Source organism: Trematosphaeria pertusa (genome assembly GCF_010094035.1).
Source record: "Trematosphaeria pertusa strain CBS 122368 unplaced genomic scaffold BU26scaffold_5, whole genome shotgun sequence".
Classification (NCBI taxonomy): Eukaryota; Fungi; Ascomycota; class Dothideomycetes; order Pleosporales; family Trematosphaeriaceae; genus Trematosphaeria; species Trematosphaeria pertusa.
The window spans coordinates 2,561,928-2,586,657 of NW_022987216.1; the positions used below are offsets into that span (position 1 = coordinate 2,561,928).

Below are 24,730 nucleotides of genomic sequence, written 5' to 3' on the forward strand. Positions count from 1 at the left end.
CTCGCAGCGGGCATTAAGGATACGGCGCAATACCGCGGCCTCCGTCGTGATACTTTTCACGGCTGTACTGTGTATATGGGGCTCAATATTCGAGTGGGCGGCGTGTTGCGATGCTCCGTCCGTGCCAGACAGCTGTTCGGCGCTGTCATTCCACGCCCCAGCCATCATGAAGTGGCTCGTACATTGTAGCGACCCCGCGGCCATGCGCGTCGACCTGCCCCTCGCGAAGTGGCAGGAAACGCTCGCGATGACAGCTGCAAGCTGCGCAGCGCAGTCAGCTCCATAAAATAACAACTGCCCCCTGCAATCATACAGAGCCGCTCCCGTCGCGGATACAGGGCGTGCCAGCCGGAGATCAAGGCAGTTAGCCTCATTCCCAGCCACGCGCGGCGCTGTTTTCTTGCGGCTTAAGTAAGCGCTGCCCCTCAACGCCCGCTGCGGTGAATTCTGAGGTGCCCAGTGCCCCTAATCCCCCCCTCGCTAGGTCCTCCTGCCCGCCGCCCGCCTTTCACATCTCATCGACTCCCCATTATTTTCATCTCGCCTGCCCGCGCTGTCGCACCTCTTGCACAAGCCCATCCGTCGCCGGCACGTCCGGTCTTGTCATTCATATGCGAGCACGTTCGACGACACGAAGGAATGCCCGCAGAACCGAACAGCACCCTCACCCAGCCCGCAATCTAACGCCCTCGCGCGCTCGGCCGGCCAGACAGCTTCACCTCCCGTGCCCGAGACCGTAGTTGAGTCCGCCTGCCACTGCGTGTGTGCCCGCCGCCGCCATGACGCTCGTTGCCGCCAACTCGTCGCCCGCCGCGGCTCGCAAGTCCGGGTCTGCGCCGGAAAAGAAGTACAAGTGTCAGTTCTGCAATCGCGCCTTCAGCAGGAGCGAGCATCGCAGCCGGCACGAACGATCGCGTAAGTCACAAGCTCGTTTGCGATGGAAGAGGCCGTGTTTGGGGCTGGGCATTATTTATTGATGCGGGACGGTCGCGAGCCAGGCGCGCTGCGGGGAAGGTGTCCACTGTTGCTAACTGCCCCTCATCAACAGACACCAAGGAACGTCCGTTCAAATGCCACAAATGCCGCAGCACCTTCGTGCGCCGCGACCTGCTGCTGCGACACGACCGCACCGTCCACGCCAAAGATGGCGGCGTGCCCCTCACCAGCGAAGTCAAGCGCCGCGCCAACACGAAGGCGCCCGAGGTCGCGCTGCCGGGCCCCTCCAAGGCGTCGATGCCCATGGACACGGCCACGCTCGAGCAGATCGAGGCCAGCAGCGATGAGATGGTTGACATCGAGACGGCCGCCATGCTGATGAATGACTTCCGCCAGAAGGCGATGGCAAGCCAGGAGCCAGAGATCGCCACCGAGGCGCCCGACACCGTCATCTCGCCGAACGGCCCGTCGCTGCTGGAGCCGCCCGTGGCCTATACCGCGCCGGGACAGATGTCGCTGCCGCAGATGCCCTGGGGCGACTCAATGGTCCCGCACACCGTCGGCGAGTCCAAGACACACTCCATGGCAGCCGCTCCACAGGATACGCATCCCGCGTTCAACAGCGCCAGCGCCCTCAGCTCGCATCCGCATCAGCTGCCCCCTCTAATGGAACGCTCAATGTCGGGGAGCGATTCGTTGGGGCCCAACTTTCAGTCGATGAACAGCTCTGTGCCCGGGAATGGCCTCGGTACGCCTGGTGCTCTCTCGCCGTACCCTTCCATGCTCGGTCCCGTCTCGCCCGTCGACTATCGTAGGTCCCCAGGTCCTAGCCAGGCTCTGACGATGACGAAAGCGCCTCAGGTAGAGTCGGATGAGCAGTGCGCGAAGATCTACGAGAACATCAAGCAGTACGACAGCGAGAACGCTCTTCTGGACACCTTTCATCTGCCGAGCCTCAACACCCTGAACCGGCTGCTCAAGACGTACTTTGACCTGTTCCATCACCACCTGCCGTTCCTGCATCCCGCGACATTCCAGCCAACCGAAGTGTCTGCGCCGCTGCTCCTAGCCGTCCTCTCGATCGGTGCTCTGTACATTTTCGACCAAGACCAAGCATACATGCTTCACATTGGCTCAAAGGTCCTCGTCAACCAGTTTCTACAGAATAAGGAGAACTTCAGCTCGAGAAAGTGCCCGCTGTGGACCATGCAGGGCACGCTGTTGAACATGATCTTCGCCAGCTGGAGCGGCGATCCTAAGGGGCTCGAGTGGGCTTGTTCCATTAAGAGTCTTCTGGCTAACATGGTTGCCGGGAACCGGTACGAGCTCAAGCTCCGCTCCGAAGCACGCGAAGGTGCTCAGCCTAGCCACGAGGAGTGGGTCGTCGATGAGCAGTGCCGACGAACCTACTACGCAGTTTACATTTTCTTTGGGCTACTCACTCTGACGTACAACCACACGCCAGCGATGGGGTTCAACGAGTTTGACACACTTGAGCTGCCGTCATCAGAGTCTCTGTGGACGATGGATGTATCGGATGAAGAGTCGTGGCGTGAAAGCCTGGCTGCTTCCAAAATCATCACCTTCCGGCAAGCACACGACAACCTCTTCCAGGGCGACCCGGCTCGCTACAGTGCGTTCGCAACTCGCGTCATGATCAATGCTCTCTTCCTCGAGGTCTGGTACCACAAGCGGAGTCCGGAGGCGCTGCAGGATGTGGTGACCGAGTACAAGCTTAGGCTCGCTTTGGAGACCTGGGAGAAGTCGCTTGAGCTATGCGAGCCCGAGACTGTCGTGGTCCAGCTCAGCGCGCCACACAAAGGCCACCCGCTGATCTTTAACGCCATGGCCATGTACAGGAATACCAGGGCGCGCCTCGTCGTAGATCTCAAGTCCATTCAGGAAGCTCTGCGCTACCACGATTCGTATGAAGTCGCCGCCGCGATGACCAACGCTCGCGACAAGGTCCAGCGATCCCAAGAAATGATCAAGGTCATCCAAGAATGCTTCGATTGCATCGAAGTCGCCGCTGTGCAAGGCATTCGCTGGGTTGCACGCACCTCCGCCACTAACTGGAGCATTGAGCATCCCCTTACCGGAATGGATCTGATGGTCATCCTCACCCTCTGGCTCTATCGCCTGGAACATGACGAAGAGCCCGCAACCGAGGAAGAACTAGCCATGTATAACAAGCTCCGCAACCTGTTCGACGATGACTCTGTGGATGTGTATGGAGCAAAGCTGAGCTCCACAGTAGCACGTCTTTGGGGAAGCATGATCGATGAGGTTGTAGTTTGGGGGTATGTACTCTACCACTTTCATTATGAGCCGCGCTAACAGTTTCTAGCATCACCAAGCTTATGGGCGAAGCCTTCAAGCTGCATTCTCAGGCTCTCGTGGGCTACGAAGACGCCATGTCATCTCGCTCGGGCTCCGCCACACCGTCAATGGCTGCTAGCGGCGTCCAAGTACTAGAGATGCAAATGGCGTACTAGAGCGCTGTAACACAGCGACCGCTTGCTTGACGACTTTCACGATCTTCCTTTCTTGTCTCCACTTCACACTAGACTGGGCCTTTCGTCTCTCGTCATCTCTCTGCATCGGGGAGCATGGCCAGGAGTTCGGAGTGTTCCCTTTTCGTTTCTGCTGCATATCGGGTGCGGTAATCTCTTCCCTATTTTTCCTGTCTCTTTTTCCAGTTCAAGATCGGGGTAATAACGGCGAATTGGGGCGGTCTGGTCCAGTTTTCATACACAGTCGGGCTCGGGCTCTTCCTCCACAGCAGCCACAAAGCCACTCTAATATTCTTTCCTATCTCTCTCACACATACCCTCTCGCTTTGCTGGACTGTTTATGGCGGCTGGCCCCATGCGCTTTATTTTCACCCCGGTTTTTGCGGCAAGCTTTATTGTTTGTCACATTCCGTTAATCTTGTTTTCTCCTCTATTTCTTTTTTGGTCTCGCTTTCCTCTGGTCGATCTCCTGCTGCATATACCACCTAGTATCTGGTTTCATTTGTCTTCGTGGCGACGGAGGGGGTGAGGCTGGTAACTAGGTAGTGGGGTGATGGTGATGAGCGAATATGTGTCGGGCGCAGTGTCTTTGGTTCAAAATAGTCCTGTATAAATAAGTTGCTTTGAGGTACTACCTTTCCAACTACTTCATGACGTGTGCGTGTGTACTTGTGAGAATGTGAGTTTACACCTTCTGTCCCCCGGCCTGTGAAATGATGGAGTCAGCCTTGGATGGATGCAGGAGTATTTGAAAAAGCAATGGATGACGATTCGACAGGACACGCGGGAAGAAAACAATTGATGAAGCGGTTTTGCATATTCTAGGGCAGCTTTTGCCTTACCTCCCCTCTCTCTCGGCCGAGTAGTAGGCAGCCAAAACAAAAACGGATTTCAGGTTCCGCTTTCTTTGCTCCCCTCCCGGTTCACCCCCGGGCCTACTTCTACACCCTTTATAGCGGCAAAATACTACCAGGACGCTGGCGCGGTAAAAGATGGCATCCTCCCAGCTGGGTTTGCGGCGGAGCACGGTCTATGAGCGTGAGGAACGGGGTTCTCAATGCTGATGGGACGGGAGATGTTTTTGGTGGCGGACGCTGGGTGACTTTTTCGGGCGGTGGATTGGACTTGTGCCGTTGGAGGGTGGATAGAGAGTTGAGGAGGGATGGGAGGATGTGCTGGGGGGATGCGGCGGCGAGGAGATGGGATTGTAGTGGACAGGGAAGACGGGTTATGGGGATGGGGTTTTGTTGTGGGATGTCAGTTGCGATGAGAACGTTGTGAGATTGGGAGATTAAGGTATGGTTAATGAATTGGATGGGGTGTTCAGGTCGTTGCACCCTGGTCTGGACGTTCGTCGGATGAATCTGATGGCCATCGAAGAAGCCCGACTCGGTGGTCGCGTTCTCGTCTAGCCAATAGCCTTAAGTCAATGCAGCGCATCGGAATCCTGGCAGGATGAATTATTTTTGCCACACACCGTCAGAGTCAGACAGGATGTTGTTGTACAATACAGTGATGAGCGAAAGTGACCAGGCGCCCTGCGGTTCGATAACCCTGTACATTTGAGATAGGTAGTTTCAGGTACGGTGTATATCTTTCCAAATGTACGCGAGAAGATAGAAGTCACTCTTTTGTACTTATGTTTCCACAAGCGTTAGGTATTGGAGGACATCGATGGCGGTCGGGTGGTTGAAGTTGAGACGACAATCGCTGCCAAGGCGCTAACGAGCACCTTCCGAAATTTCGGCCTCGCGAAAAAGTTCGATTTCGAGCTCCACCCCACGGCTTTCCACAGCTCAACCACAGCGCGGCACATCCTCTCACGGCATCCTTTCGCTATTCCTCCCTCGCCAATTGCTGCCGAGCATATCCTCAGTTGCATCATTCGCAATGGGCAAGGACAAATCCGAGAAGAAATCCAAGGACAAGAAAGAAAAGAAGGACAAGAAGGAAAAGCGGTCCGAGGTCGACGGTGTGACGAAGGTCAAGAAAGAGAAGAAGGAGAAGAAGCTCAAAGTCAATGGCGACGTCGCAGACGCGCTAGAGGCGGAGCTCGAGAAGCCGGCCGAGAGCTCGATTGTGAGGGTTGTCGAGGAAGATGGCCAGGTGGGACTGAGGAGCAGCGATATTCCGCGCGATGCGCTGGTGCCATTTGCATATCCGCTGGCTGAGGATGCGAAGGAGGTGAAGAAGATTCTGAGGACGGTCAAGAAATGTGAGTTCCTATCAACAGTACATGGCAACTATCGCGCTAATGTGCATTTTCCCAGCCGCCAAAACGAAAACCCTCCGCCGCGGCGTAAAAGAGGTCGTCAAAGCGCTCCGCAAATCTGCGGCCACCGCCACACCGTCGGGCGATATTTCGAACCCCAACGCCGTCGTTATCCTCGCCGCCGACATCTCCCCCATGGACGTCATCTCCCACATCCCCGTCCTCTGCGAAGACCACAACGTCCCGTACATCTACGTCAAATCACGCGCAGAACTAGGCGAAGCGAGCGCGACGAAGAGGCCGACCAGTGTTGTTATGGTGGCTAAGGAGCCGACGAGCAAGAAGAGCAAGGACACCAAGAAGGAGGATGCGGATGAATTTGGAGAGGCGTATAAGGACTTGGTGAAGTTGGTCGTAGCGGCGAGCAAAACTGTGAGGAAGTGAGGGGTGCTGGTTTCTTTTGTGCGAGGCAGCCGTTCGAAAATGGTGGGCGTTTGGCGTTCTTCAGCCTGCGTGCTGAGTATCCGGAATTCTAGTATTTGGCATTTTGCCCAAGGCAGGACGACAAGGATTGTGAACACGTAGCTCAGGGAGAAAATGGGGGAAATTCTAAGCCACGCCAGTTCACGGTCGTGGTTACGATTAGAACCAATCGTTCGCGTCTGAGTTGCATCGCCGCAACGCCCGCAGAAAGGCTGCAGACTCGGCTGACAGCGGGGCTGATTTAATTCATAAAGCCCAGTTGGTTTCTTCTCTATCCTTCCAGTGTCCACGGATCTATCACATTCATCCAGAGATAAGAACCTCCTGAAAGAAAAGCGCAATCCGGTTGGCCTATACGGCACTCGAGATGGACGGCGGCGCCAGCCTCGTGACCTTCGTTGTCGTAGCCTTGCAGTCCATCAAAACCGTGCATGGGGTTATTTCAGCAGTCAAAGACGGGCCTCAGAGCGTTCGAAGTCTTGCGGACTCAGTCGCGCAGCTGAAGAGTATTCTAGAACGGCTTTCACATATTCAGTTAGAACCCGCCAACAGCATAGACTTGACAGACCTGTCCAATCTCACGCAAAGATGCGCTACAGATCTTGGCAACTTCGAATCAAAACTCCAAGGACTGAATCTCTCCACCGACGACCGACGGTTCGGCAGATTCTGGAAGCGACTCAAGGCCGCCATTTCGGAGAAAGAGCTCGAACGCATGCGAGAAATGATCAGGGCACACACGCTGACGCTCAACTTCCACCTTAGCCTGTTACAAACAGCACAGCTATCGTTCTCGAGCATGCAGTCCACCGAAATCCTTAAGCTTCTCAAAGAGCTGAAGAGTGACATCGCGCAATCAAGCTTTGCGAATCACGGAACGGCAACGTCCCAGAATCCCAACGCAACAGCGACAGCAATCGACGCTACAACAACAGATACAACCGAGTCAGCGCTTGAAGACAGTATCTCCCGGCTGATAAAACTTGTGAACGAGAAAGAATGCACGGTGGAATCTGAGGACGCTGAGCAGTTGATAGACGATCTTCAGACGCTGATAGACTCTGCTCACAGCAAAGAGTCGATTCCGGTAGCGCCGCACGAACCTGGCGAGGGCGAAGCAATATCGAATATCGCGAGAGAGCTAAAGCTAGCCACTAGCCTGATCTTCTCCGCTCCATCAATTGCAATCAATAGTAACGGTATGGCGATCTCCTCTAGACGTTCGAATTGCATTCGTAGCTCATTTCTAAAAGCCAGAACCGGGCTGATCGCTTCCGCCTTTTCGGGATGCGTCATCGACCAACAGCGGAAACGGAAAGTCATCGATCTAGACAGCGGAACCCTGACCGTCGCAACGAACAAACGGCGCCGAAGACACGATGGACAGCAACGCGACGTCACAACTGATAGGAGCGGTGCTAGTGGAAGAGAATTCTTCGTCGAGATCCTCTTCAAGCCGAAAACCTCTCAGGCTATGCTTGCAGTATCTGTAAGCCAAGGCCAATTGCTTCGGGGTAGCTTCTCGAGTATACCAAGGCTGTCAGTCAACAACGTTCTCCCGGTTGGCTCCTTAGTCTTCAAATTAGCCGAAAATGGGCGAATCGAGGATTTGGTGTCCTTGGTTGCTGCAGGGAAGGCTAGTCTTCGCGATCATGATACGGAGGGTCAGTCGCTTCTCCACGTAAGTACAAGTGCTGCGAATTTTAGAGACATATACTCACTCGGCTGAAGTATGCAGTAGCACATCCATCTATGTGTAAGTTTCTTATCCAAAATGGGTTGGATGTGGACGGGATCGGTAAAGCAAGGTGGGCCAGGTTTGAAGCGTGCGTTCATCCACCACTTATTGTGAAAATGGACTATTAGAGTTACCAGGCTAACTATACGGCCATGTTAGAACACCTTTACATGAGTGTTGGAGGTACGACGGTCATGAAACAGCGGCGATTCTCCTGGAGGCAGGCGCGGATCCGACTATCACGTCCGGCTATGGGAGCAGCGTTGTACATTTAGCGGCCGGGCGGCCGGGTCCCACGGTACGTGGTTGTTCACAAACTTGTCCGAAATGCCGCAAGCTCCTAATAAACACCAAGGACGAGCATATCTTACGCGGGATCTTCAATCTAAGCGCGCATTTCGGGGTTGCCAGCTTCAGAGATCACAATGGTCGATCGCCATTTTTACGCGCTTGCGGTAGGCTTCTCGACTGGAGTACTGGTTTAGAACAAAATATCCGGAAGTTGAGCCATCTTCTAGAGAGGGGGTGCAGCATTCATGACACCGATGACGACGGCTCGACTTGTCTCCATATTATATTCTCCAATGGGATCGACGGCGCGTTGAATGGGCACTGGAGAGACACTTTGATATACCTAATCCGCCAGGGAGCAGACCTCTACGCGTTGGACTACTCAGGGGCATCTGTCTCGCACATTGCGTACTCAGAAACGTGCTACGACAGACAACTCAGTGCAGGGACCTCTCGAGGAGACCTATTTGATTTCGCTCTAGATTCATGTGGATACAACATCTTGGAATTCAGGAAGAAATATCCGCGAAGAGGAAGGTATGAGGGAGGTTATTCTCGGCAGGATTTTGAGCTGCTCTGGAAGGGTAGAGAGGAGCGGTGCCCCTATTGGGATGACGCGGAATGGCCTAAGTCTGATAAAAACAGCGACGGCGAAAGCCGAGATAGCTGTCAGGCATTTATATGCGTCTGTTCTCGGCGCGGGGAAACTTGTATTGCTTAGGGCATAGATAGTAGCGTTGATGAGGGGACGGACGAGGAGGAAGATGAGGAGAATGAGGAGAACGAAGAAGACTCTTGAATGCGGAATCCTGGTCTACAAGACAAACAACAGAGGCAGTAATATTCATAAATGGCCAATTCGGAATGGAGAGGACCTAGAATGAAATTTATGGTCTGCAGCACTTCCGTTTCCCGAAAGACTAAGGGTAGGTACAAGATCTTCCCAGCACGCCGTCCATCGGGAGGCTATAAGGAGTTCTTCTCACCTTAACTTCCTCCTTGGGCTTTTACAAAAGGTATGACTAGCATTGCAGCTCAAGAGTGACCTGTCGGTGCCAAACTGCTAAAGTTGTTTGGGCCCAGTCCATAGCACCTTTCCAAGGGCCGATCACCACCTCCACCTGCACCTGAAAATATCTTACTCAAGTAACCACATCCTCTATCGATTCTGCCGAAGAGAGCAATGATACGATATTTACCACTACGAATAGACCAAAAATGCGTCCTTGCGTGCCCGGCGAGACAATTCTCCCCGACTCTGGACTTTGAATGAGACACCGCTGCGAGGGCCAAGTCCGGCAGACGGCGGGGACGAGAGCTCTTAAATCAAGGAAAAGGTCCCTTTGCGTCCCTTGCCCATCTGAAAAACGCAGAAAAGCGTTTTGAAGGCCATCCACAGTCCTATGAAAGCGTTAATACAATTCCAGGCGTTTTCTCACAACGAATAAGGCGGCGAAGACCCTTAGGATGAGGAGATCCAAACTGACACTGACGAGACCATTCCGCAGAGAGACTCTGCCTTCCTTTTATCTCATACACATTGTGCTTTCATTCATGTTCATTACTGGGAAGCTCCTTCGGATACCTTGGCTCACCATCTACCTCATGTGGTGCGTACATTACGGTGGGATCATATGCAACTGCCACTTATGCTTTCCTTCGTTTCATGAGGAAAAGCGTGCCAATGACGAGCAGGGCTATAGCTGCTTCACCGCGAACAGCACTACCAGCAATTGCTCCACTGTTCGTGGATTTCTTCGAGCTAATAAGGCTGGGTGAACTTGGAGAAGGACCAGTTGTAGGAGATGTACCATCCAATTTCTGAAACAGCTATTCAAGGCCGGCAGTGTTGAAGCCTGCACTCGGAGCAGTCTGAGTAGGATCTTCGACGCAGATCCGTCGTGTCTCACATATAATCTTTGCACATGGTGTATAGGCATGAGTTGACAGTGTATTGCTACCTAAGTTGTCTGTCGTTGTTTTCTAGTGCTCTACCTCTTCTCTAAATCTAAGAGGTCTTAGATCTAGTCCTCTTTCCACTCGCTAATGCCCTTAATGGCCTTCTTCTCCTTAGCGTTATAGCTCTTGTCCTTCTGCGTTTTCTAAAGCAGACCTTTAACAAACTCTTTCTGTTTAAGGATGTAGTTGGTGTCGCTTAGAGCGTTTCTCTTCTCTACTTTGCGTTAGTTGATGCTTTAGAACGGAGGGGCATCCATTCTTGTTCCCATTGATAGCTTCGTAGAAAATGCTCGGTACGGTATACGTGTCTCCATCTCCAGTGGCGGGTCCTTCGTAGGGAGGCGACTAAGTCAAAGTCGATAGGTCGAAGGGTCTTAGTCCGTAGTTCTCTTAGTCGCAAACATCGTCATCTCCAAAAGCGACATCCGCGTCCGGCACACACCCTCAGCCCTGCCGCCACGCCGCTACAAAATTGACCGGGATTTCGGCTGCAGCGCGATGGAGAGAATCAAGAAAGATGGAAAAGTTCAGCGCAAGGCTGTAGCCGAAAAGAAATCCTCATAGTTACTGAGCTACTACCGCCCAGCTACACGTGTCCAGAATTTGGAATGTATGCGATGCTTTGCTAGGGAGCTAGATAGAGCCCTCGAAGACACCGAGGCTCAGTTGACGTTGGACTGATTGGATGTGTGTAGAGCGCCGAAGAAGGCATGACCGGCGCAGATTATACGAATTGAAAATCGGCTGAGCTCTGCGCAAACCACGTCTTGGTTTCTTATAGGGGATTCATACCTTGGCAAGTTCTTACAGTCGGGGGCGCCCTTCTGCGATTCGGTGCCTCTTTTGCTGGTACTGTACATGGAGTATGCCCGCGTCTTCTTTGCAACGAGGAGGTCGAGCGAATTGATGACCACACGGCGACTCGCAGGCTGACATCATGAATTGCTTCTCTCCACTTCTCTCTCTTAGGCCAGGATATGAACTTTGTACAATACCATTGTTTTGTTGCCTTGTGAGCCCTGCTTACCGTACGATGTTGTGGAACTGCAGTTGAAGTTTCAGCCTGGGCGGAGTTCAGAGCCACCATGTCGATCTTTGCGAGGGCCATTGGTGTGATCTAAGACTCCTCTGTTCGCGTGGTGCGTGGCGAGTCTTTTTCGACACCATTTCGCAATTCTTTCTGTCTTGAAATCGGTGACTGATGGAGAGGTGTAGAAATGCTGGCAGTCTGGGAGGCGACAACAAGCGCTAGCTTATCGATAGCGCATCGAGGACTGACCGGTGGAGCGGCAGCCTAATGTATGTTGGCGGCAGTGGCCGCAGGGCACCTGGCAGGAGGACTGGAGACTATTCTTACTGTTAAGAATCACGTGACGCGCTAGCGCTACTGGGTTTCCCCACCTGGCGCACGTCCCCACCTGGCGCACAGTTTCTAGAAAATCTTACCCCCCCTAACTCTATAACTAATAGAGCTATACTAATAAAACTTAGAATATAAGTTTTATATAGTATAAAATTTAATATTATAAAATAAAATTTTAAAAAAACTTACTAGTTATAGTTTTATTAGTACTATAACTTTTTAGTACTTTTTAATATTCTTTAAATAACTTAAGAATAAATAGTTAAATCTACTTTTAAAATTAGTTTTTTTAAGTTTATAGTTTATAGTTAGTATAATATACTTTATTATTAAACTTTTTATATTATTAAACCTTCTATAATTTCTTAGTAAGAAAAATTAATAAGAATCTATAAGTTTTTCTTAAATAACTAAGTAAAACCTTAATATTTTTCTATAAAAATTTATATATATATTTTTTATAGTATATTATACCTTATATTAAAGTTATACTAAGATATATTATATAATTAAAAAGCTATATATATTTTACTAACTTTTAAAAAAAATCTAGTTTACTTCTAGTAAGTACTATTATATCTCTATAATAATCTATAAAACTTATAGTATATAGTATTTACAACTTAATAAAGGTTTCTAAAAAACTTCTATAGCGCTAGCTCTTCTAGGTATAGCGTAATAAGAGATAGAAGTTTATAAAATTTCTTTTTAGAGCTTTCTTCTTCGAACTATATATATATATAGTTAATCTAGCTCTATAAACTTATTATTTTATATATTATAGTTAGTTTTAACTATATAGAGCTTATTAACTAATAATATAGTAGCTTTAAGTAGTAATTTAAAAGTAAAGTCTTTTTAGTAGTATAGTATAGAAAGATAGAAAGATACTAAAACTATTTTAAAATTATTACTTCTAAATATATAGAAGGCTTATAGTATATATAATCTTATAATATATAACTTTATATAGCTAGATTATTAATATATATATATAGTTAGAGAAGAAAACTCTAGAAAGACTTTTTATAAACTTCTATCTCTTATTACGCTATACCTAGAAGAGCTAGCGCTATAGAAGTTTTTTAGAAACCTTTATTAAGTTGTAAATACTATATACTATAAGTTTTATAGATTATTATAGAGATATAATAGTACTTACTAGAAGTAAACTAGATTTTTTTTAAAAGTTAGTAAAATATATATAGCTTTTTAATTATATAATATATCTTAGTATAACTTTAATATAAGGTATAATATACTATAAAAAATATATATATAAATTTTTATAGAAAAATATTAAGGTTTTACTTAGTTATTTAAGAAAAACTTATAGATTCTTATTAATTTTTCTTACTAAGAAATTATAGAAGGTTTAATAATATAAAAAGTTTAATAATAAAGTATATTATACTAACTATAAACTATAAACTTAAAAAAACTAATTTTAAAAGTAGATTTAACTATTTATTCTTAAGTTATTTAAAGAATATTAAAAAGTACTAAAAAGTTATAGTACTAATAAAACTATAACTAGTAAGTTTTTTTAAAATTTTATTTTATAATATTAAATTTTATACTATATAAAACTTATATTCTAAGTTTTATTAGTATAGCTCTATTAGTTATAGAGTTAGGGGGGGTAAGATTTTCTAGAAACTGTGCGCCAGGTGGGGACGTGCGCCAGGTGGGGAAACCTAGTAGTATATATAGCTAGAGCTTTCAGCTCTTCTACAATCAACAATGTTACACTCCACTTTCTACTTCAATGTAAACACCTGAACAAAAGTTCGTCAGTATATAAACAGATCTGAAAAGGTATCTAGTTCGCAGAATCTGTTAACATTAGATAAAGCTAAGCGATAACCAGATCCAAAACGTTCGACTCGACAATGACGTCCCCAGGCGCCTCAACAGTGGAATCCACAGACCAGAACGTGATTATCGAGGATGGAGATGACATCACGCTCATACTATACGACTTGAAAACCGCCGGTGCGCTTGCAGACCATCTGCTTGCGAGACCGAGGGAGATCGTGGCGAAGATCACGAGCATTGAAGTCGAGACCAACGAGCTCATCGAGGAATCGGACGACGCCGAGTCCAATGGTAGTGCCCCAAGTAGCGCGGATGATGGAGATGCGGTCTCAGTCACTTCCTCTATGTCGCAAAGGAGCGATGCGGTGGAAGGCGAAGGCATCGAGGAAGAGAAAGTCGTCCACAAGGAGATGAATCATCTCTGCGCCCCTTTGATCCGCATCATGAACGCCATTGAAGCCTCAGGCGGATCCTTACACGAGTTCGTGTGGATCGAACTCGACCCCTGGGACGACAACGGCATCCGTCCGTCATCCTTTTGGACCGCCCTCTACCAGCACGCAAGGACGTTGCGCAGCCTATCACTAGGGTTTTTCACGCACGAGGTGGACGAAGTTCCGCCACCAGAGGTCTCCTTCCCCGCGCTGAAGGAGCTGGAGATCAACGCGGTGACGGCTCATGGCGACAACGGCGCCGCGATCGACAAGCTCCTCAAGGGGAGCTCAGGATTGGAGAGCTTGGACCTCAAATGGCCCCAGTGCAACTTAGACAGCTGCCAGATCACAAACATCACTTGGGATTTCACCTTCGAGCGCTTGCGCACTCTCTCTGTGGACGGCTGGGACTTCAATCCGCCCGCCTTTCTGTCCTTCCTGGCGCGATGCCCGAACGTCGAACGCTTTTACGACGGCGTGTATACGTATCCCGGGGATGACCGGGAGGTAGGGGAGAGCCTTCGCCTCCCGGCCTCTACATTTCCAAACCTGAAGGCATTGGAAGGAGCTGGATGCTCGCCGCCACGTAGCTTGGACGAATGGTTCGATCCCGCGGCCAGCCGGCCCATTGAGCGCCTCAGGGTCGGCGTGCTCCGATCCCCTGGCGCGGAGGAGAACGGTTCCGCGTGGGCGGCGCATGCGAAGAGCTTAAAGGTCCTGAAAATCTATTCGAACGTGCGCGACTGGCGGCCTTGGAAGCTTGACAGCGAGGATGAGGCGGAGGGTAGCGTGCAAGAAGAAATGAGACCGATGGCTAAAGTCTGCGCGACATTCTGCCCAAGCTCCACGGCTTGCGAGAACTGGATGTTGGAATGGGGGGTGATAGTTACATCTACACTAGGGACGGGGTGCAAATCGACCTAGGACCTATGGAAGAAGGGGACCTTAGGCTGTTGCTAAGACTACTTCCGGAGAAGACTAGCGTACGGATCTTGAGGGTGCGGGATAGTAGGGCTAAGTGTGTTGGGGACGGTGTGTTAAAGGAGTTGGAGAATGTGCCGGAGGGGTTGGAGGAGATTGTTTGGAACGGACAGGAGAAGGTTGTGTGGAAATTGGAGAAGGGGGCGGATGGAAAGGTGAGGGGTTGTAGAACAGGCGGTACCTAAGCCGATGTGCGTGCACAGCCTTTTCTGATGTCGTCTGAACGCTTCACCGACTTCACAGCGGCATGATCGCCGTATGGCACTCCACTGAGTTCCCATTCTCCGCATCACAATCACAATCAAAGCCCCCCCCCCTCAAACCTCGCAGACTTCTTCGTCTCAGACTCTATCAACTTCTTCTTCGAAACGCCTTACGACCTATTCACCACCTTCAAACTGCGCCATCTGCCTAGCCACCTCTCCCAAGAAAAAAAGGAAGAAGTCAGGGCGCAGTTGAGGCGCGGCTCGCAAGCACCATGCAGTCCGACACAATTCCTCTGTAAGGTACTGTACTTTAAGATGTCTACAGTACTACTACCTGTTAAAGTTATAGAAAGTTAAAATATAGCATATTAAGATAAGATAAGTATATTATATTAAGTATATTAAGCTCTAAAAGCGAAGTTTCTATATAGCTTACTAGTAAATAAGTAGACCATAATGCGACTTTGCCTTTGCCAAAGTACCCTACACGAACTTCTTAGCCAAGATGATCGGCAAGTTGCAACGTGAATATGTTAGGTAAGGCTAGAGATGCTAAGACACATCCCGTGAGCAAAAGAGCTACGCAAAGTTAGTAGAGCATTATGAGGGAAGAGCATACATGCTTACTATAAAATATTATAATAGGGATGGGAAGGAAGTACGTAAAAAGACGGTAGTTAACGTTCTCTGTGTCTTATGTCATTTCTTGGATATTAGTGTTTGTACATAGTAACGGCACTTACGAATACGCTAAGAGACCCCTATTCTAGTCAGATAGCGTACTTGTAGGGCTAGCGCTAGACTCGAAAAATCCAAAGGGAAGAATTCTAGGTTCTCTGAAGGGTTTGGTTAGACCAGGAAGACTAAGATATAATAAGACGCAGTTATTATAGTTGAACACTTGCTCGACGTAGCCTAGGTAAGCTGGCCGTCTTTATCTCAAAGTTCCTAGGTATCCTAGTTTGTAATTTGCTCAATTACATCGCTAACAGGTTAAGCTACCACCTGGGTACGAAAATTAACGCGCGCGGCTTCCATGAGAGCCCAACACATTATGGGTTCAAACTTTCTCCACACCTACAGCATCTCTGTCGCGGCAAGGCTTATTCAAGGCTCTTCTACCTCGCCACAATTAAAGCCCTATCATTAAATAGAGCTAAGAGGCATAGTTCTAAGCTATAATAGCCTGAGAATGTTTTGTGAAACATTAGGAAAGAAGTAAGAGGGGGAGGGGAAGGGCCAGGAAGGCAGGGCTATCTTACGCTGTACGAACATCTCCGGGGTCTTTCGATCCTAACAAAGTTATGTTAGTATCATGCAATCTCTAAGACGACAGCAATATTACTTAATGGCAAGAGACAACTTTTAAGCATAGTTATGAACACTTCTTTGAAAGATTTCGGCTTTATTAGCATGACAAGAGGAAATAAACTGCTATTATTCGATATGAACGCCGTTTTGCTCCTGTTCGGAAGAATGCAGCAGAGTTTTTGGATATCATACTATTGATGGTTAGCATACAGCGCGGTTCATGGGCGCGTAGATCTGTTGGAACTTAGCGTTACCTATGCTTCAGATTTCTACGCGCTGACTACGCCGCATCTTAGGAACAGGCCAATCTTCTCAACTTAGAATCCACCAATTAAAACGGAAATATCGCGGCTCTACGGCATGATCGTGTTCCAGGTCTGCCCACGCTCTCTCAGGCCGACTTAATTTAGGATTTTCACCACCACACAGCGCATCGCTAGGCGAGGCACAGCTAGCATCGCCAATTTTGTATCAAGTGAACAAGCAGAAGTCAATTTAGGTGGCTACGAACGCAGCGAGGCGCAATTAACGGCGGCTAACGACGGGGACGCTTGTCTTCCTGTGGAGATAATAGTCAATCCTGAGTATAAGTAATCTGCGAGCTCCCCATTAATAATCTTAACCATACCAAACAACCACACTCTTCTCGGATCTTCATTCTAGTCTCTTCATTCCCACAATTCACATCTCGCAAAGTTCGTTACTATCAGCCATCAAATATGTCTACTCGCACCATATACCTCATCATCTATCCGGGACAGCCCAGTCAACGTGCTCATTTTGGGATATAGGTCCCTTACAAAGAAGACGGTCCAGAAGAAACCGTCATCCACGTAGTCGGTGCCCCAATAGCGGGATTCTCTCTAGAATTCAAACGCAAATACAAGCCAGCGGAAACCAGGCGTGCTCCAAACTTAGTCCCGATCAGATCCGTCCTGGCCAAGCATGTGCACGTCTTCCAAGGCGAAAGAGGAGAAGACACTACCCCATAGGGTAAACTTGAGCTAGTAGCGGCACAGGTTCAACCGCCCAGGGCCAGCGCTAACTTCCTGGCGCCAGTCAACGATGTAAGTGTAAGACTCCAGACAAAACGCGTGTTTGCTAACAGATACAGACAACGAACCGTCAATGTCAGGAATAGACTACGAGTTATGTCCGTCGTCTTGTCGCCCTCAGCTACCTCAATAAAGCGGCCGTAGCAATCGTCCAGTCGAGACAAGACCCGCCGAATGTTGGCATTGGTTTACGACCCGCTGTTGCTCGTCCTCAGCAGGCGCAAATGACACCACAGCAGGGCCAACAGCAAGCTGCAGCAGCGGCCCCTGTGTGGGTTTGGGATGCTGAGCACAGTCGATACAGACGTTGGGACGGTGAGAAATAGGTGTGGCAGGAGTGAGCCAGCTTGAGCTGTTGCGCGACTGAATTTGGTACACTGCTTGTGTCCATGATTTCTTATGTTTTCTCGTTGTTTAGTCTTTACAGATCCGGTTTGTTTGCAGTTTTCCTGTCGTTGTAAGCCGCATAGTAGGCACACCATTATCTTGCGTAAAGTTAGCTCCTTATTTTTTGAAATATTTATCCTGGTTTTCTCAGACAATCGCAATGTAATACCAGTTGTTTTCAACCAACATAACTTGTACCACCAGGTCTATTGCCGTGCTATCGAAAACAAAACCTTCGCTCCGAGGAAAAGTTTAAAATCGACCGAGTGTGCACGTGTAGAAATCGAATGCCTCCAATGCTTCCGTATGAGGATCCAAAAACTGATCAATCCAGCCACGCCACTCTCCACTATATGTTGCTGTGAACCTGGCTTTACAGTCTTCCCAGTAGTCCGGATACCAACCTGCCTGCTCCCAATCAAGAATTGCAACAATCTTAGCAGGACTCGTGGCGGTGACGATGATGTTAGCTGGACGCAGATCACCATGCGTAAAAACAATAGATCCGTTGTCTGGAAGTAAGTCCCTCCACGGGTCGTCGATGCTCCGTGGATCAGGAACATGTCGGCGCCACAACCAGGAAAGCCAGTCGTGGAACTCAACTCGAGAGAGAAATGGCCTCAGCAAAGGTAAACGCTCCAGGCAGAGATCTGGCGCAGGACCATGACATATAGATCCTCTAAGGATTTAGCGAAGTCGTACCTGTCTACCTAAAAGGCTTACCAATGACTTGCTGTGATTCGCTGTCCCGAAGACTGCGAAGACAAGACACCCTGGCACGTAGATCGCTACAGATTGTTTGCTTGTCAGTCGTAGACAGCTCAGGCCATTGTTGTTCGAGCGTGGGCCCCTGGACGAGTTGCATGTAGATGAAGACTTCGCGAATCTTTCCTTCCTGCTCGAGAACTCTCCACCCATAAACTTCGGGCACCGGAATTACATCTTGGAAGACTCGGCGAATGGCCCAAAGATTGATCGCCTCCGTTATAGATACATGTGACCCAAATTTGACGATGAGGCCCAGGTCCTCAAATCTCACCGGATGGGGAAGCTGGTGCGGCTTAAAGAGAGATCGTAAGTGCTCGGGTGTCGGGAATTGTCGTGTTCGACCATGAGTCTTGAACCATGTTGTATCGAGAAAGTCCATGTGTGGCTGGGAGCTATCTGGGAGTTCCGCAAGGGAGATTTGGTGATAGGCCGTCATGTCGGCGCAAAGCACAAAAGGCCACGTTTCAGTGCCCTAATGTTGAAGGGATGGTAGACGTGGTGTATAGCCAAGAATGAGGTGGTCGTGCAGGCGTGACACTTCCGTGTCGAGGTTGAAACAACAGAACTGTGCCGCACTAGTCGAGCTAGAGCCAACTAGTACTAGCGTCAGTATCATAGAACCAGGCACAGTTGAGAAGACATGTAAGTGCAAATCACGAATTTTGGTTCACTGTATAAATCACATCCACTTCTCCCAACGCCTCAGCCAATCTCCCTTCCCGTACCGGTGTCCGTCCCGTCTCACTCTTCCTCGCTTTCCACCTCCCTGTCGCAGCGCTGCGTCCAAGCCCTCGCAGCATCAATATCGAGCGTCAAGCCCCCAGCTTCACATTTCAACTTCTTCCATTGCCCAAAGGAGCTCATGCGCTTCATCAACAGTGTCTTCCTCTGCATAACTGACGGCGCCGAACTTTTGACTCGACATGGTGAAGGCGAGTTTCCAGACTTCGAACGTCTTTCTTCGGGTTAGGAAATGAACAAGTAGTGCGGCGTGGGAGGTTTGGTCGAGTAGATTTGGGTGCGTGGATCGGTGGTTTTGGGGAGACGGATGTGTTGGCCATGAGTGGTTTGTTGGTGCAGTCCTGCTGCGGTGCTCGATGATTACGTGAAGGGTTTGTTGGCTTTGTCCTGGGAGGTGTTGGAGTGCGAGGGTCGAGAGTTCAGAGGCGGACTCGAGGTTATATGTGGGGAGTATGTGATGGGTGAGTGGTGAAGAGAAAGATTTAGGGGCGGGGGTGTACGTTACACCTGGTAATTGAACTGCCTTTAATTAAGTGTCAAGGAAGTAATGTGACGAATGATCACCGAGGCTGACAGAAATGCAGGGTCCTAACAACGTGCATTCATGGTCTGCGAGTACGCACTAGCATGCAATCAAGTCCACCAAGTCATTAACGTGAACGAGGTCCCAGCCCAGTAAATCACACTTTGATTCACCAGAGTGCGGCTCTCGCGTTGCGATATGAAGCATGCAGCTTTCTGGTGAATACTATCAGTTACTGTGAACGTCGATTCGCTTCACCGCAGTAGCAGTGAAGTCTATCTCCAACACCCAGGAATCACAGGCCCCACAATGGAAATCCAGACACATTCAAGTCCACATCTCACTATATGATGTGCTGTTAGCGGATATATAAGGCGTCATAACTATCGGGAGCAAAAGGATACAATCCTTCTGCTCCCGATAGTTATGAGCCCGGAATTTCCGCATGGTTAGCGTGTGAGAAGAGTTTTCACGACGCTGTCGCGCAGGATAGTGAAGAACTTGAGAAGGGTTACAGGTGGCGGTGCACATGATGAGATGCATAACATAGTAACTGGACCAATTGAGAGCGTCGTCGTTATCTTTGTTATAGCAAAGCAATACGTAGACCGAAACGGGAGCCGACAATCAATCGCTATCTACACGGATAATCAGGCGGCCATTACATCCACAGCCAAACCAGAGGGACAATCAGGAGCCTATATTCTCAGAGAAATAGCACAGCAAATACAGGATATCCAGAACAAGGGACGAGTCGTGAAAATCCGATGGATTCCGGCCCACGTCGGAGTGCCAGGGAACGAGGCAGCCGACAAAGCCGCCAAGGAAGCCGCCGGTTGGAGAGAGGACGGGTCCGAAGGAGAAAGAGCGCGAAAACCCTCCGAACTACACCCACTCAGAACGCTCAAAACATGGTGCACAAGCGAGATGAATAGAGCAGGGAGGGCCAAGTGGAGTGCGGAAACTAAAGGAAGGGCATGCTATAGACACACACTAACCCCTACGAACAGAGTACTCCAGCTCCACTAAGGGCTTAGCAAACAACAAAGTGCGCTACTAGTTTAGCTTAGAACAAAGAAAATTAGCTTCTAGGACTTTCTCTTCTAATAGAAAGTACTAATTATAATAAACTCTAGATATAAATATAACGTACTTTACTAGCAAACTATCTATACTACTAAACTGTCTAAAAATACTAAGTCTCTACTAAAAAGCCGCTATCTTAGTTAGATTACTCTAACTCTAAGCTACTTAAGATAAATTTAGATAAGCTATCTAACTTAGTTATCTATTACGTATAAGCTATTTCTAGAATTAAGCGCTTGCAGTTCTTTGTGCTATTACGTGCTTATCCTTAAGAGCGGCGCAGCATGTCCTTATACGAAGAGCTGCTCGTTGCAGCCCCCTTCTATCACCACAACTACGTTTGCTATGATGGACCGAGCCAGCCAGGTGCTGGCGGAAGCCCTTCGTGCAGATGAGCCTCCGATAGAGTAGTGAGCGCGCGGCGTTAACGGGTTTGCAGACTTAACGGCGTTTAATTAGGCCTAGCTCCGTTATACAACACTGGCAGGGGTCCAATAGAGTGGTGAGCGAGCGGCGTTAACGGGGTTGCAGAGTTAACAGCGATTATCAGGCCTAGCTCCGTTATACAACACTGGCAGGCGTCCGATAGAGTGGTGAGCGAGCGCCAAGAGCTACAATCAAATGATATTTGGGCATGTATCTCCGTACATTACCTCCGTACATCTTAACAACCCTATCTATGTAAGCTAAGCGTACACTGATTGCTTCGAGGTCGCGTTTCCAAAACACACAGAGTCTCATATCAAGCCGAAGCAATTGAGCCATACGACAAACACACATGTTTCTATCAACATCTCCACCTCCCTTGCCAGAGGACGGCAAGCTCGAAGCGATCGGAGAGACAATACATCAGGTCGAGCCTGAAAAGGAAAAGCAGACCGTCGAGTCTAACGAACCGTCCACTGTGGCATCCTCGACTGTCAATGGCGTAGAGAAACCAGAATTCCCCGAAGACGATGGTCCTGCTACTAAAGAAAAAGCCGTGGATGAGCCGCAAGAACCTGTTGGATACCCGAGTGGTGTCGAAGCCTTGTTCGTCATGCTTGCGCTCGTGCTAAGTATCACCCTCATTTCTCTGGACCAGGTGAGTTCTACCGCTCCAAGTTTCTCGCAGAGTCGTCTTTTGCCAATGCACCACACGCCAGTAAGCTGATTCTCTCGATTCAGACCATTGTCGTAACCGCTATTCCAAAGATTACCGACCGATTCGACAGCCTTGACGATATCTCGTGGTACGGTTCGGCTTATTTCATGACGCTCGGAGCGTTCCAGTCACTGTGGGGCAAAGTGTATAAATACTTTCCCCTCAAAACCAGTTTCCTGGTGGCAATCTTCATCTTTGAACTTGGGAGTTTGATCTGCGCTGTCGCCCAAAACTCAACGACTCTGATTGTTGGACGTGCTATCGCCGGTCTCGGTGCCTCGGGTATCGCGCCTGGAGTATACACGATTTCTGCCTTTGCTGCTGAGCCCACGAAAAGAGCTACCTATACGGGGGTCATTGGTGTGTCATATGGCGTCGCCGCTGTCGCTGGACCACTCATTGGTGGAGGGCTTACAGATGCAGCGTCTTGGAGGTGGTGAGTCAAGAATTTTGTACTGCTTTGTCTTTGTTGCAAAACAAGGGACTATTTCCAGTCGCCGACTCCTGCTATGACCGGACCTGACCTGATATGACAACTTTAGGTGCTTCTATATCAATCTTCCAATCGGTGGTCTGGCCGCTTTTACCATCTTGCTCACCTTCAAGACTCCTAAAGCCGCTAAGCTGGTCGATGCTACGCTCAAAGAGAAGCTTCTACATATGGACTTTTTAGGGACGGTGCTTATAATGGGTGCATCCCTCGCCTTGGTTCTAGCTCTTCAGTACGGTGGTGTAACCCATGCGTGGGATTCCAGCGTCGTTATCGGTTTACTCGTCGGCTTCGTTGTCATGGTTCTTGCACTCATAATTCTAGAAATATGGCAAGGCGAACGCGCCATGCTGACACCACGCCTTATGCGCCAAAGGACCGTCTGGGTCAACGGCGTATGGGGCTTCTTCTTCGCTGGCTCGTATTTCATCACGCTCTATTACCTGCCCATTTATTTCCAAAGCATCGACAACGTCAGTCCGATTGGCTCGGGTGTGCGCAACATTCCTCTCATCATCATGTTCAGCATTGCCACATATGCCTCAGGCAAAGCCATCACGAAGACGGGTATTGCAACTCCTTATTTGACAGCTGGCTCTGTGGTCGTAACCATCGCCACCGGTCTACTGTATACTCTCGACATTGGAACTTCGACAGGCAAATGGGTTGGGTATCAGATCTTGGCGGGCTTCGGATACGGCATCGCCTTCCAAGTCCCGGTCATCGTTGCGCAAGCTTTTGCTGCGCCAAGCGACATAGCTCCTACGACCGCGATTATCATATGTGAGTTCTCCTTTGCCCTGTCCTAGGATGTCGTCAGTTTTCTTTGTCCCCTTGTATCCCTAAGCTAAGTGTATCCCTCGTGCACAGTCTGTCGATCTGTCGGCGGCACATTTTTGATCGCTGCCGCGCAAGCCGGCTTCGTCAACCAGCTCATGCACAAGCTTGCCAACACCGCATCGAGCGTCAATCCCGCCCTAGTCACGGCTACCGGTGCCACTGAGCTGCACCAGGTATTTTCCGGAGCCGAGCTGGACGGTGTTGTCCGTGCGTACGCATGGGGTATCAAGGTTGCTTTCGCAATTACTATTGGGGCCTGCAGCGTCACTTTCCCCGTCAGCTTGTGCAGCAAGTGGAAGAATGTTAACGCGAAGAAACCCAGTGATGGCGGTGCTTGAAACAGCTGTTCAGACGATTATGCCAACGGAGTTATTGCCGTTTCCTCGTTATGGAAATTATCCATTTTTTAAGATGATTTGGATAGCTCAGAGAGAGGACGGAATAGAGGAAAGCATCGAAGGAGGAAATCGGATGGTATTCAAGGCTGGCTACCTAGTGTATTGAAGTAGGACTATCGAGTGGATCAATCTTGTAGTGTTCCACGAAAATCATAATCAAAGCCAAATACTCTTGGGGAGAGATTGTTGCCAATCTGCAGGTGGAATGACAAGAGAAAAACGTTGAGTTTGGTGTGAGGTATTTGGGCTTGCGTACAAGTCACCAATCTTGGTGGCCTGCAATAGCTACATGCTCATACCTCGCGCAGTGGGGACATTGATAGTATTCTATAGGCTCTTAGATTCGTTGAGTGTGTATTTTTCTCCATAGTATTGTTGAACAGTCTCGCCTGATCGAACTGCGGTACACTATCTTTCCGGAGCAAAAGGATCGCGCCAATCCTTCTGCTCTTTCAGTTATGACACCTTATATATCCGTTAACACTATCAATTCTGCCATAATTTTTACTCCATGTGTCCCGGCTCACTACCTGGCTCGCCTCGCGCTAGGGGACGTTAGTCTATTAACCTTATCATGCTGAAGTGTGTTGTGGTGTTGTTGTGTTGTTGTCGCATCCTTGTGTGGTGTCGAGCGCAGCAGTGCTGCCAAGGGTAGGATTTTCGTCACCTCTTACCTAGGTACCGCCCAAGCTAAGCGTGAGGCTTAGCCTCAAAGTCACAAAGAGCACCTTTGGATCCCTGTCAGCTCGGATCGGAAGTACCGACCAGGTTGGGTGGTTGCCAACCCTGCATGAATTTGCGCGCGACAGCAGAGAGTGGCTAACGGCAGAGTCGAACCTATAAACCCACTATTGCGGCGTTCGAGGAATCTCTCAAGCAAGGATAGAAATGCCTCCTCACTTGGGCACGGTGGATACTACATGCAACAACGCCAGCCAAGCACGTATACCCAAACCAAAAACACTGTAATAATAATAAAGGAGGCAAAACACCGCATAACTTCTTCTTCTTCGTCTTCTTCTTCTTCTTCTTCTTCTTCTTCTTCTTCTTCTT

At 49.2% G+C, this 24,730-nt stretch overlaps 8 protein-coding genes across 8 annotated transcripts in view; 7 read left to right on the forward strand and 1 right to left on the reverse strand.

Moving 5' to 3' along the window:
• The first annotated feature begins 597 nt into the window (after nucleotides 1-597).
• BU26DRAFT_284840 (uncharacterized protein) lies at nucleotides 598-3,610 on the forward strand. The gene is made up of 3 exons (XM_033821549.1): nucleotides 598-915; nucleotides 1,049-3,236; nucleotides 3,284-3,610. Exons 1-3 carry the CDS (start codon nucleotides 780-782, stop codon nucleotides 3,429-3,431), a joined length of 2,472 nt encoding a protein of 823 aa, XP_033686515.1. The 5' UTR covers nucleotides 598-779; the 3' UTR covers nucleotides 3,432-3,610.
• Nucleotides 3,611-5,339: 1,729 nt separating this feature from the next.
• BU26DRAFT_504012 (L30e-like protein) lies at nucleotides 5,340-6,105 on the forward strand (the record flags this gene model as incomplete). Its single annotated transcript, XM_033826735.1, has 2 exons — nucleotides 5,340-5,664; nucleotides 5,720-6,105. The coding sequence occupies 2 exons, from the start codon at nucleotides 5,340-5,342 to the stop codon at nucleotides 6,103-6,105; spliced, it is 711 nt and encodes a 236-aa protein (XP_033686516.1).
• A 281-nt stretch (nucleotides 6,106-6,386) lies between these two features.
• BU26DRAFT_284862 (ankyrin) lies at nucleotides 6,387-9,043 on the forward strand. Its single transcript, XM_033821550.1, has 5 exons — nucleotides 6,387-7,343; nucleotides 7,398-7,825; nucleotides 7,876-7,970; nucleotides 8,042-8,180; nucleotides 8,238-9,043. Exons 1-5 carry the CDS (start codon nucleotides 6,512-6,514, stop codon nucleotides 8,892-8,894), a joined length of 2,151 nt encoding a protein of 716 aa, XP_033686517.1. The 5' UTR covers nucleotides 6,387-6,511; the 3' UTR covers nucleotides 8,895-9,043.
• A 4,203-nt stretch (nucleotides 9,044-13,246) lies between these two features.
• Nucleotides 13,247-14,613, forward strand: BU26DRAFT_549972 (uncharacterized protein; the record flags this gene model as incomplete). Its single annotated transcript, XM_033832025.1, has 2 exons — nucleotides 13,247-13,313; nucleotides 13,366-14,613. A coding segment is annotated over exon 2 (1,224 nt), but the record flags the coding sequence as incomplete, so codon positions are not given.
• Nucleotides 14,614-17,939: 3,326 nt separating this feature from the next.
• BU26DRAFT_530294 (phosphotransferase family protein) lies at nucleotides 17,940-18,834 on the reverse strand (the record flags this gene model as incomplete). The annotated part of the gene is made up of 2 exons (XM_033830953.1): nucleotides 17,940-18,364; nucleotides 18,411-18,834. The coding sequence occupies 2 exons, from the start codon at nucleotides 18,832-18,834 to the stop codon at nucleotides 17,940-17,942; spliced, it is 849 nt and encodes a 282-aa protein (XP_033686519.1).
• A 1,431-nt stretch (nucleotides 18,835-20,265) lies between these two features.
• BU26DRAFT_409634 (uncharacterized protein) lies at nucleotides 20,266-20,502 on the forward strand (the record flags this gene model as incomplete). The annotated part of the gene is made up of 1 exon (XM_033822914.1): nucleotides 20,266-20,502. A coding segment is annotated over one exon (237 nt), but the record flags the coding sequence as incomplete, so codon positions are not given.
• Nucleotides 20,503-21,354: 852 nt separating this feature from the next.
• BU26DRAFT_518157 (MFS general substrate transporter) lies at nucleotides 21,355-23,823 on the forward strand. Its single transcript, XM_033828742.1, has 4 exons — nucleotides 21,355-21,889; nucleotides 21,973-22,385; nucleotides 22,492-23,222; nucleotides 23,310-23,823. Exons 1-4 carry the CDS (start codon nucleotides 21,584-21,586, stop codon nucleotides 23,615-23,617), a joined length of 1,758 nt encoding a protein of 585 aa, XP_033686521.1. The 5' UTR covers nucleotides 21,355-21,583; the 3' UTR covers nucleotides 23,618-23,823.
• Nucleotides 23,824-24,322: 499 nt separating this feature from the next.
• Nucleotides 24,323-24,730, forward strand: part of BU26DRAFT_285046 (uncharacterized protein) — a 1,009-nt gene continuing 601 nt past the window's right edge. Inside the window, exon 1 of the mRNA XM_033821553.1 lies at nucleotides 24,323-24,730. This exon is cut by the window's right edge and continues 601 nt beyond it. Within this exon, the coding sequence (XP_033686522.1) occupies nucleotides 24,598-24,730 (133 nt within the window). The 5' untranslated portion in view covers nucleotides 24,323-24,597.

Excerpts from the sequence above, each read along its gene's own strand:
- BU26DRAFT_518157 (XM_033828742.1), top strand. The coding sequence starts at position 21,584 with ATGTTTCTATCAACATCTCCACCTCCCTTGCCAGAGGACGGCAAGCTC. Across the intron at positions 21,890-21,972 it reads CCCTCATTTCTCTGGACCAG|ACCATTGTCGTAACCGCTAT; the intron begins GTGAGTTCTACC and ends CTCTCGATTCAG. Across the intron at positions 23,223-23,309 it reads TACGACCGCGATTATCATAT|TCTGTCGATCTGTCGGCGGC; the intron begins GTGAGTTCTCCT and ends CCTCGTGCACAG.
- BU26DRAFT_284840 (XM_033821549.1), top strand. The coding sequence starts at position 780 with ATGACGCTCGTTGCCGCCAACTCGTCGCCCGCCGCGGCTCGCAAGTCC. Across the intron at positions 916-1,048 it reads CAGCCGGCACGAACGATCGC|ACACCAAGGAACGTCCGTTC; the intron begins GTAAGTCACAAG and ends CCTCATCAACAG. Across the intron at positions 3,237-3,283 it reads GATGAGGTTGTAGTTTGGGG|CATCACCAAGCTTATGGGCG; the intron begins GTATGTACTCTA and ends AACAGTTTCTAG.
- BU26DRAFT_284862 (XM_033821550.1), top strand. The coding sequence starts at position 6,512 with ATGGACGGCGGCGCCAGCCTCGTGACCTTCGTTGTCGTAGCCTTGCAG. Across the intron at positions 7,971-8,041 it reads AGGTGGGCCAGGTTTGAAGC|AACACCTTTACATGAGTGTT; the intron begins GTGCGTTCATCC and ends CGGCCATGTTAG. Across the intron at positions 8,181-8,237 it reads CCGGGCGGCCGGGTCCCACG|GACGAGCATATCTTACGCGG; the intron begins GTACGTGGTTGT and ends ATAAACACCAAG.